Source organism: Rhinoraja longicauda, chromosome 5 (genome assembly GCF_053455715.1).
Source record: "Rhinoraja longicauda isolate Sanriku21f chromosome 5, sRhiLon1.1, whole genome shotgun sequence".
Classification (NCBI taxonomy): Eukaryota; Metazoa; Chordata; class Chondrichthyes; order Rajiformes; family Arhynchobatidae; genus Rhinoraja; species Rhinoraja longicauda.
Window position 1 is genome coordinate 78,892,738 of NC_135957.1, and position 12,500 is coordinate 78,905,237.

Sequence of the window (12,500 nt, forward strand, 5' to 3'; positions counted from 1 at the left end):
CTGAAAGGAGAGGGGAAAGGAGAACGGGACTGACGTATGATGAAAGAATGGGTCGACTGGGCTTATATTCACTGGAATTTAGAAGGATGAGAGGGGATCTTATAGAAACATATACAATTCTTAGATGATTGGACAGAGTAGATGCAGGAAAAATGTTCCCGATGTTGGGAGAGTCCAGAACCAGGGGTCACATTTTAATAATAAGGGGTAGTCCATTTAGGACTGAGATGAGGAAAAACTTTTTCACCCAGAGAGTTGTGAATCTGTGGAATTCTCTGCCACAGAAGGCAGTGGAGGCCAATTCACTGGATGTTTTCAAGAGAGAGTTAGATTTAGCTCTTAGGGCTAAGGGAATCAAGGGATATGGGGAAAAAGCCGGAACGTGGTACTGATTTTGGATGATCAGCCATGATCATATTGAATGGCAGTGCTGGCTCGAAGGGCCAAATGGCCTACTCCTGCACCTATTTTCTATGTTTTCTATGCTTAATAGGATATCGAGGGGCAATTTTTTCACACAGAGAACAGTGGGTATATGGAGTTGAGGCAGGTATTCTAACAACATTTAAAATACATTTGGACAGGTACATGGATAGGAAAGGTTTAGAGTGATATGGGCCGAACACAGGCAGGTGGGAATTGCTTATTGTCGCATATTGGTTGGCATGGGTAAGGTGGTCAAAGGGTCAGTTTCCCTGCTGTATGACTATGACTGTTAGAACACTTCCTCAGCACCCTGCACTCCTAGTCCACCCAATCTCTCCCTACTGCCCAGACCCTCGAGTCTTGACAGCATCCTTGTAAATCTTCTGAGCACTCATTCCAGCTTAATGGTATCATTCCTTCAGCAGGATGATCAAAACGGAATATAATACTCCAAGTGCTGCCTCACTAGGGTTGCCAACTGTCCCTTATTATCCGGGACATCCCGTATTTTGGACGAAATTGCTTTGTTCCATACGGGACCGCCCTTGTTCCATATTCAGGCCGGGGGCCACTGTAGGCTGGGACGCTGTAGGCCCGGCCGCTGTAGGCCCGGCCGCTGTAGGTCCGGACAGTGTGGGTCCAGACAGCGTAGGTCCGGACAGCGTAGGTCCGGACAGTGTAGGTCCGGAGGCCGCTGTAGGACCGGACAGTGTACGTCCGGACAGTGTAGGCCCGGAGACCCGGGCGCCGCCTAAAGGAGGTTGCATAGCAACCCGCCTCCCGGCCCGGGCGGGCACCATTGGTGGAGCGGGAGCACGTGGCCGCTGGCTGGGTGAGGTCACGTGAGATGCGGGGCGGTGACGTCACCTTGTCCCTTATTTGGGATTGAGATAGTTGGCACCCCTATGTACAACTGTAACATAAATGTCCAACCTCCATACTGATCGCTGACGGATGATAGCCAGAGTGTCAAAGGTTGTCTTTACCACATTATCCAATGTGACTTCAGCGAACTGTGAACCTGATCCAAGATCCCTCTGCTCTGCCACACTCCTCTGAGCTCCACTCATTTACCATGCAGGTCCTGCCCTGGTTTAACTTCCCAAAATACAACATCTCGCACTTATCTGAATTAAACTCCAGTTATATTGGAAAATTCAATTATATTGTCCAGAAGGGAACTCGTTAAGTGGATGAAAGAAAATAACTTGCAGGAATGTAATATGTAGGCATCATGTTTGGCATGGAAATTCTAGGCCAAAGGGCCTGTTCCTGCGCTGTATTATTCTTTGCTCTGTATAATATGGAGAGGAGGGGAAATGAAACTGTTTAGTTTAGTTTAGTTTAGTGATACAGCGTGGAAACAGGTCCTTCGGCCCACCGATTCCACCCCGAACAGCGATCCCCGCACATTAACACTATCCTACGCACACTAAGGACAATTTAAATATATACAAAGCCAATCAACCTACAAATCTGTACGTCTTTGGAGTGTGGGAGGAAACCGAAGATCTCGGAGAAAACCCATGTGGTCACGGGGAGAACGTACAAACTCCGTACAGACAGCGCCCGTAGTCGGGATCGAATCCGGGTCTCTGGTGCTGAGAGCGCTGTAAGGCAGCAACTCTACTGCTGCACCACCGTGCGACCCCTTGGCACTGGTTGAATTCCTCTTGCATGGAATTGAGAGGTTACATTAATCATGTAACCTGTCATGTTTTGTCATGCAATAATCATGTATTGTCTTTCTGCTGACTGGATATCACACAACAAAAGCTTTTCACTGTACCTCAGGACACGTGACAATAAATTAAATTGAACTGAGGTTTATTGGCCTTTTTCCCTGATGTAGCCATTCTGTGATTCTGTGACGTAAGGATGAGGGGGAACTCATTGAAACTTACCGAACAGTGGAAATGCCTGGATAAAGTCAATGTGGAGAGGATGTTTCCACTAGTGGGAGAGTCAAGGACCAGAGGGCACAGTCTCAGAATAAAAGGACATACCTTTGGAAAGGAGATGAAGAGGAATTTCTTTAGTCAGAGGGTGGTGAATCTGTGGAATTCATTGTCACAGAAGGCCATGGCGGCCAAGACAATGGAAATTAAATTAAAGCAGAGATTGATAGAATTTTGAATAGTAAGGGTGTCAAAGGTTACAAAAAAAGACAAGAGTGTGGGGTTGAGAAGGAAAGATAGATCAGTCATGATTGAATGGCGGAGTAGACTCGATGGACCGAATGGCCTAATTCTGCTGCTATACCTTATGATCTTTTGAACGTCTTAAGGTGAAGATGGATTAGTATTTCAAAAAGATTTTATTTTTCAATTAATGCTTTAATTACAATTTATAATTGTTAATTAACAACTTTGTGTCAAAAATTTGCTTATTGTCTCACCACCTCTTTAGAGAAGCATATAAGAATTCCACTTTAGGGACATTAAGTGTTCATGTCACTGTTCAAGGCCTAATTTCAAGTCATAATTACAAAAACAAGTTGTTGAGGCCTCTTTACTTTTATTGTCCTTGGAGAGACTTGCCATTAAAGCTGAGCTTTGACCATGCTCTTGTAAGTCAGGTTCTCAATTATTTACAGTTTTGTCCATTAAAGCACAATGGTTGGATCACTTGCCAACGTACGGAGCTAAAGGCATCGCGTTTCAGAGGCAACAGCTTGCATTTTTAAACCAGTGTCCATAGAGTGAAACTTCCCTCAGTGAGCACAGAGGTAGCAATGAGGGTGAGAAAAGAATTTGGGAACCATCAAAGACATCTCATAGAAACAGAGAAGCATAGAAAATCGGTGCAGGAGTAGGCCATTCGGTCATTCGAGCCAGCACCTCCATTCAATATGATCATGGCTAATCATCCAAAATCAGTACCCCGTTCCTGCTTTCTCTTGATTTCTATCCCTTGATTCCGTCAGACCTAAGAGCTATATCTAACTCTCCCATCGAAACATCCAGTGAATTGGCCTCCACTGCCTTCTGTGGCAGAGAATTCCACAGATTCACAACTCTCTGGGTTTCCTCATCTCAGTCCTAAATGGCCTACCTCTTATTCTTAAACAGTGACTCCTGGTTCTGGACTCCCCCAACACCGGGAACATTCTCCCTCTATTATTATTCACTATTACAGAATAGTGAAAGGTTTGGATAGAGTTGATGTGGATGTTTCCACAAGTGGGAGAGTCTAGGACTAGAGGTCATAGCCTCAGAATTAATGAACGTTCCTTCAAGAAGGATATGACAAGGAATTTCTTTAGTCAGAGACAGAGGTCGATAGATTTTTGATTCGTATGGGTGTCAGGGGGTATGGGGAGAAGGCAGGAGAATGGGGTTAGGAGGGAGAGATAGATCAGCCATGATTGAATGGCGGAGTAGACTTGATGGGCCGAATGGCCTGATTCTGCTTCTATCACTTATGATCTCATGATAAACCCAACCCTGATAGAATGAACATGCCACAAAATATAAACAGGTTTTTTTTCACTATAAATTTTTTTGTTCTTCAGTACCAACCAGATTATTATTTGCTAATGTTTAGATGTAATTATTGAAGTGTAATTATTGAAGAGCACAGCTAGTTAATTTTTAAATATAGGTTCAGGTTTATTATTGTCACGTGTACCAAGGTACATTGAGAAGCTTTTGATGGTTTTATTTTAGTTTGCGCGGAAACAGGCCCTTCGGCCCACCGAGTCCGCACCGACCTGCAATCCCCGTACACCAACATTATCCTACACACTAGGGACAATTTGCAATTTTTACCGAAGCCAATTAACCTACAAACGTGTACGTCTTTGGAGTGGGGTAAAACTGGAGCACCTGGAGAAAACCCACGCAGGTCACGGGGAGAATGTACAAACTCCGTACAGACAGCTCCCAGTCAGGATGCTAATCTAATTTTTGTTTTTCACAACCTATCTATACCCCGAGTCCTCCCATTTGACAAAAATCACGATGAGCTTCCACATACTGATATGCAATTTATATGATGAAAGAATAGATCGACTGGGCTTATATTCACTGGAATTTAGAAAGATGAGAGAGAATCTTATAGAAACACTTGAGCAAGTGGACAAGTTGGGCCACAGTTTAAGAATAAGGGATAGGCCATTTAGAACTGAGATGAGGAAAAACTTTTTCAGTCAGAGAGTTGTGAATCTGTGGAATTCTCTGCCTCAGAAGGCAGTGGAGGCCAATTCTCTGAATGCATTCAAGAGAGAGCTAGATAGAGCTCATAAGGATAGCGGAGTCAGGGGGTATGGGGAGAAGGCAGGAACGGGGTACTGATTGAGAATGATCAGCCATGATCACATTGAATGGTGGTGCTGGCTCGAAGGGCCGAATGGCCTACTCCTGCACCTATTGTCTATTGTCTATTGTCCCCCCTCCCTCCACCCTGCCCCCTCCCCTCCTCCTTTTGCTACCCCAATTCCCCTCCCCCAATTCCATCCCCCTCAACCCCCCTTATCCCTCCCCCTCCCTCTCTCCCCAGGAGATAGATTTAAACTGTAAAATGTGAATAACTTAAAAAACATAACTGACTTCAATGAAACTTCTTCCATTAGCACCAAAGGGACGACGGTGAGTAAGGTGGGCCTACAATTGTCACGCTATCGTGTACCGTTTTGGCTGTAGTTCAGGAACAAACAAACAAACAAACGAGAGTTTCAGTATATAGATATCAAATTCTTAAGGGATTGGACAGACTAGATGCAGGAAAATATTCCCGATGTTGGGGGAGTCCAGAACCTGGGGTCACACTTTAAGAATAAGAGGTGGGCCATTTAGGACTGAGATGAGGAAGAACCTTTCACCCCGAGAGTTGTGAATCTGTGGAATTCTCTGCCACAGAAGACAGTGGAGGCCAATTCACTGCATGTATTCAAGAGAGATTTAGATGTAGCTCTAAGGGCTAACGGAATCAAAGGATATGGGGAGAAAGCAGGAACGGGGTACTGATTCTGGATGATCAGCCATGATCACATTGAATGGCGGTGCTGGCTCAAAGGGCCGAATGGCCTACTCCTGCACCTACTTTCTATGTTTCTATGTTTCAAACCAACAGGGAGAAGTCTTTCAGCATTTATCAAGTGTTAAACTGGAAGCACCAGCTAGTTTAGTTTAGTTTGGAGATACAGTGTAGACACAGGCCGTTCGGCCCACCGAGTCCACGCCTGCCACTTTCTCATTTTCTTGGGACGAGGCAACCAGAGCACACGGTCACAGGGAGAATGTGCAAACATAGACAGTACCCGAGGTCAGGATGGAACCCATGTCTCTGGCGCTGTGAGGCAGCTGCTTCACCAGCTGCGTCACTGTGCTGCCCTTGTGCTGAGCATTGATTTGTACAGGAGTTGAAGAAAGAGTGGAGTACTTGGCCTACAATCAAATAATAGGTTAAGAACTCCTACAGTCACTTTTTGTGGCGATCCAGCAAAATGTGTTTATGTAACCTTCCATTATTCTGTGCATGCAACAAAACTACAAACATGTGTATAAGTTGTATCTTTCTTCTTATCACGAGATGTTATAACCTGTGGAATTCTTACTCTGATATCAAAACCAGTCGATGGGGGATGATGGAGAGAAGGCAGGAGAATGGGATTAGGAGGGAGAGATAGATCAGCCAAGGTTGAATGGCGGAGTAGACTTGATGGGCTTGATGGACTTGATGGGCTGAATGGCCTAATTCTGTTCCTATTTCTTATGACCTTATGACATTCTGATGAGAATTACTGAATGAGTAAATGACAGAAAAATATGTGAATTGTGAATTGTCACAATCAGGCTGAATGTAAGCATCTTATACGTTCATCAGTTGGAGGAGCAGAATTAGGTCATTCTGCCCATCAAGTCTACTACACTATTCAATCATGGTTGATCTATCTCTCCCTCCTAACCCCATTCTCCTGTCTTCTCCCCATAACCCCTGACACCCGTATTAATCAAGAATCTGTCTATACCCGCCTTAAAAATATCCATTGATTTGGCCTCCACTGCCTTCTGTGGCAATGAGTTCCCACACATTCTCATTTCAAAATGTCTCGGAGATATCCTCCAGCCAAACCAATACAGATCTGGAAGAGATCCAACCTTATTACTAATTAAAAGTAGAAATTAACCAGTAAGAAATGTACGTCGTGTTAGATAAAGCAAAACAGAATCAGCGTGAGAATATTGCCATAGCCAGCTGGTCTGATGTCAGTCAAACACAGTGCCAGCTGGTCTCAGGAGATAAAGGTTTGACCCAAGGAGAACTGAACCAGCCTTCTTCTGCAGCCCAAAGAGAACACAAGAAACACCAGCATTCTCCATTTTCTTTCGTCAATATTATCAACAATGAAAATAGACGCAAAATGCTGGAGTAACTCAATGGGACAGGCAGCATCTCTGGAGAGAAGGATTGGTGATGTTTCGGGTCGAAACCCTTCTTCAGACTTTTCTCCAGTTGTCAACTGCTCTAGATATCTGGCGATCTTTATAGCAACAATTAGGTCACTCCCTCTTCTCCCCTCTCCCATCGGGCAAAAGATATAGAAGTGTGAAAGTGCACTCCTCCAGATTCCGGGATAGTTTCTTCCCAGCTGTTATCAGGCAACTGAATCATCCTACCATGAGAGAGAAGTCCTGAACTACTATTTACCTCATTGGTGACCCTCGGACTATCTTTGATCGGACTTTACTGGCTCTACCTTGCACTGGATTTACGAAGGGGAAATCATGCTTGACAAATCTACTGGAATTTTTTGAGGATGTAACTAGGAAAATTGACAGGGGAGAGTCAGTGGATGTGATGTACCTCGACTTTCAGAAAGCCTTCGACAAGGTCCCACATAGGAGATTAGTGGGCAAAATTAGAGCACATGGTATTGGGGGTAGGGTACTGACATGGATAGAAAATTGGTTGACAGACAGAAAGCAAAGAGTGGGGATAAATGGGTCCCTTTCGGAATGGCAGGCAGTGACCAGTGGGGTACCGCAAGGTTCGGTGCTGGGACCCCAGCTATTTACGATATACATTAATGACTTAGATGAAGGGATTAAAAGTACCATTAGCAAATTTGCAGATGATACTAAGCTGGGGGTAGTGTGAATTGTGAGGAAGATGCAATAAGGCTGCAGGGTGACATGGACAGGTTGTGTGAGTGGGCGGATACATGGCAGATGCAGTTTAATGTAGATAAGTGTGAGGTTATTCACTTTGGATGTAAGAATAGAAAGGCAGATTATTATCTGAATGGTGTCAAGTTAGGAAGAGGGGATGTTCAACGAGATCTGGGTGTCCTAGTGCATCAGTCACTGAAAGGAAGCATGCAGGTACAGCAGGCAGTGAAGAAAGCCAATGGAATGTTGGCCTTCGTAACAAGAGGAGTTGAGTATAGGAGCAAAGAGGTCCTTCTACAGTTGTACCGGGCCCTGGTGAGACCGCACCTGGAGTACTGTGTGCAGTTTTGGTCTCCAAATTTGAGGAAGGATATTCTTGCTATTGAGGGCGTGCAGCGTAGGTTCACTAGGTTAATTCCCGGAATGGCGGGACTGTCGTATGTTGAAAGGCTGGAGCAATTAGGCTTGTCTACACTGGAATTTAGAAGGATGAGGGGGGATCTTATTGAAACATATAAGATAATTAGGGGATTGGACACATTAGAGGCAGGAAACATGTTCCCAATGTTGGGGGAGTCCAGAACAAGGGGCCACAGTTTAAGAATAAGGGGTAGGCCATTTAGAACGGAGATGAGGAAGAACTTTTTCAGTCAGAGAGTGGTGAAGGTGTGGAATTCTCTGCCTCAGAAGGCAGTGGAGGCCAGTTCGTTGGATGCTTTCAAGAGAGAGCTGGATAGAGCCCTTAAGGATAGCGGAGTGAGGGGGTATGGGAAGAAGGCAGGAACGGGGTACTGATTGAGAGTGATCAGCCATGATCGCATTGAATGGCGGTGCTGGCTCGAAGGGCTGAATGGCCTACTCCTGCACCTATTGTCTATTGTCTATTGTCTATTGTCTAAAAGTTGTTCCCTTATCATGTATCTGCACACTGTGGATGGCTCAATTGTAACCATGTATTGTCTTTACGCTGACTGGTTAATACGCAACAAAAACTTTTCACTGTTCTTTGGTACACGTGTCAATAAACAAAAACTGAAACTGCAGTAATATCAGCATTGCGCATTTGAGAGCTATCACCATTGATTTTACAAAAATTGGAAAATAATACAGATGGATAATTTCATGAATATAAGTCCAATACCTTGCACTTATAAAAAAACATTGTGAGTTTTCAAGACATCACAAAGCTCATTGCAGTCTATGAATTGGTTTAGTTTAGTTTAGAGATACACAGAAACAGACCTTTCGGCCCACCGAGTCCGCGCCAAACAGCAATCCCCGCACACTCACACTATCCTACACACACTCGGGCTAATTTACAATTAAACCAAGCCAATTGGCCTCCAAAAACCTGTATGTCTTTGGAGTGTGGGAGGAAACCGGGGCTCCCGGAGAAAACCCACGCAGGTCACGGGGAGGACATACAAACTCCGTACAGATTGCACCCGTGGTCAGGATCGAACCTGTGTCTTTGGCGCTGTAAGGCAGCAACTCTACCGCTGCGCCACCGTGGCACCCTATTCTTTCCGAAGTTTTATCATTTTGCTTTGCAGGCGAAAACCCAACCTGTTTGCATAACATAAGGTCTAGCAATAGATAAATGCCCAGTTAATCTCAATATTGATTGATAAATGAATGTTGGCAATTTTATTCAATAAAAATTGAACAGAATTTACAAATCGCAGATGGCAGACTCAACCAGATTACTTGTGGAGTCACAGAACACAGAGGCATGCCCTTCAGGCCACCTGCTCCATGCTGACCAGAGAGTCACCATTCACACTGATCCCATTTTCCAGCAATTGGCCAGAGAATTCTTTGCCCTGATGATTCAAAATATTGAACTAGAAAATCAAAAGTGTTGTGAACATCCCTGCCTCCACCACCATTTCAGACAGACCATCTCAGATTCCAATGTTGCTGAACATTCTCTCTAAATCTCCAATACCTCGTACCTTAAACCTATGCACTGTGACATGCATATATTCCAAAACATTCTCATAGTCATAGAATCACGCAGCGTGGAAACGTGCCCTTCGGCCCAAGTTACCCATGCCGACTAACATGTCCCATTTACCCTAGTCCCACTTGCCTGCGTTTGACCCATATCTCTCCAAACCGGTCCTATCCAGTACCTGTCTAATTGTTTCTCAAACATTAGTCCTTGCCTCAACTACAATAGACAATAGACAATAGACAATAGACAATAGGTGCAGGAGTAGGCCATTCAGCCCTTCGAGCCAGCACCGCCATTCAATGCGATCATGGCTGATCACTCTCAATCAGTACCCCGTTCCTGCCTTCTCCCCATACCCCCCTCACTCAGCTATCCTTAAGAGCTCTATCCAGCTCTATCCAGCTCGTTCCATACACCCGCAATCCTTTGTGTGAAAAAGTTGCCCCTCAGATTCCTATTAAATCATTCCCCCTTCACTTTATACCTAAGTCCTCTGGTTCTCAATCCCCCTACTCTGGGCAAGATGCTCTGTGCATCTACCCGACCTATTCCTCTCATGATTTTGTACACCTCTGTAAGATCACCCTTCATTCTCCTGCGCTCTAAGGAGCTGAGTCCGATCCTGCTCATCCTCCCTATGACTCAGACCCTCGAGGCCATGAAACATCCTCGTAAATCTCATTCTATTGCTCCAGTGAAAAGGCGTACTGATGATTGAACAAGACATAGGCTCGACTTCACTGCACAAACTGAATCCAATCTCCTGTGAATCGACCATTCCTTGAATTTTTCTAGTTGCTATTTTCCACCTGATGATAGTCTTTTTTTAGTTGCTAGTTTCTCTTTCGGGTTGCTAGTTCTCCCTCGTGAGGGTCTTACCGTGAATAGTGGGGATAGAGGCTATGTGTGGCATGCTGTTTTCATATCCGTCCCTGCTCTCCGGAGATGATTTTGCCAGGGCCAGTGTCATGCGGGAAGAGCTCCACCAGTTCTCTCTCGCGGACTGCGAGCCTCCGAGGAAGTACCTGCCGGCCTCGCATCTCCCTCCCTCGCAGGGAGACGAGTGGATGTGCGACTGCTTCTCCTCCACCGACCTGGAGTGCCCCAGGGCAAAGCCGTAGCACAGAGAGTTTCTGTCCGAGAACTGTCCGTAGGCGCAGGATATGATGTCGTGCTGGGCCTGAGGCTGCTGCCCTTCCGTATGGTCCAGCAACTGTGGGGAGGCATTGTCTGTCAGTGGACTTCCACCCCACTGGCTCTCATGGTCCGACTCGGATCTCTCAGTGTGGAATCCAGAGTACTACAAGCGAGGGGGAGGGGAAAGAGAAAAGAGAAGTCATCACAAATCAAGGCATTACTTTCATTTAATAGAGTCATCGAGCCATACAGTACGGGAAACACCTCTACTTCCTTGGAAGGCTTAGGAAGTTCGGCATGTCCCCAACAACTCTCACAGTCTTCTACAGATGCCCGGTGGAAAGCATTTTATCGGGATGCGTCACAGCTTGGTTTGGGAACAGCTCCATCCAAGACCGCAAAAAATTGCAGCGAATTGTGGACGCAGCCCAGACCATCACACAAACCAACCTCCCTTCCATTGACTCCATTTAGACCTCACGCTGCCTCGGCAAGGCCAGCAGCATAATCAAGGACGATTCGCACTTCTCTGGCCACTCCCTCTTCTCCCCTCTCCCATCGGGCAAAAGGTATAGAAGTGTGAAAACGCACACCTCCAGATTCAGGGACAGTTTCTTCCCAGCTGTTATCAGGCAACTGAACCATCCTACCACAACCAGAGAGCAGTCCTGAATTACTATCTACCTCAATGGAGACCCTCAGACTATTTTTGATCGGACTTTAGTGGCTTTATCTTGCACTAAACGTTATTCAGATGATTCCCTTTATCATGTATGTGTACACTGTGGATGGCTCGATTGTATTCATGTATTGTCTCACCACTGACTGGTTAGCACGCAACAAAAACTTTTCACTGTACCTCGGTACACGTGATAATAAACTAAACCCAAACTCAAACCCATACTCAGTCCCTTCAGCCCAACTTCATCAGTTATAGTGTGGTCCTGATCACCCATCTACCTCATTGGAGACCATTGACCATTAATCAGACTTTATCAGCCTTTAATGTTATATCTTTGCACTACATGTAGTGCACTTTAACACTGTGTGTTGTGGACTGCTTGATTGTATGCACATATAGCCTTTTCCTAGTTTAGTTTAGTTTAGTTTAGTTATGTTTATTGTCACGTGTACCGAGGTACAGTGAAAAGCTTTTTGTTGTGTGCTAACCAGTCAGCGGAAAGACAATACATGATTACAATTGAGCCATTTACAGTGTACAGATACATGTTAAAGGGAATAACGTCTGGGGCAAGATAAAGTCCAGTAATGTCCATTTAAAGATAGTCTGAGGGTGTCCAATGAGGTAGATAGTCAATCAGGACCACTCTCTGGTGACTGTCATAGAATGCAGTGGAGGTCAATTCACTGGATGAATTTAAAAGAGAGTTAGATAGAGCTCTAGGGGCTAGCGGAATCAAGGGATATGGGGAGAAGGCAGGCACGGGTTACTGATTGAGGACGATCAGCCATGATCACAATGAATGGCGGTGCTGGCTCAAAGGGCCAAATGGCCTCCTCCTGCACCTATTTTCTATGTTTCTATGTTTCTATGACTGGACAGCATGCAAACAAAAGCTTTTCACTACACATGACAATAATAAACTAAACTAAACTTGCCCATGTCAACCAAGATGCCCCATAATCTTAAATAATAGTAACAAATAATTTTCATTTATCTTTATTTCTGTCTGTCCTCAAATTATTATTTGATTATTTGCATAGCGCAGGGCAGTCTAAAGCTAAAAGGCTTCGGTTTAAGATGAGAGGGGAAATATTTAAAAGGGGGCTTGAGGGGCAAGTCTTTTTACAGAAGGGATGGAGAGAATATAGAATGAGCTGCCAGTGGTAGAAGGAGGTACAATTAC

General features: G+C 45.0%; 1 protein-coding gene across 1 annotated transcript in view; it reads right to left on the reverse strand.

Moving 5' to 3' along the window:
• The window catches only part of sim1a (SIM bHLH transcription factor 1a), an 82,886-nt gene that overhangs the window by 15,363 nt on the left and 55,023 nt on the right, over positions 1–12,500 (reverse strand). The window contains exon 10 of the mRNA XM_078400249.1: positions 10,375–10,795. Coding sequence (XP_078256375.1) covers positions 10,375–10,795 — 421 coding nt within the window. The remainder of the gene's footprint in view (positions 1–10,374; positions 10,796–12,500) is intronic.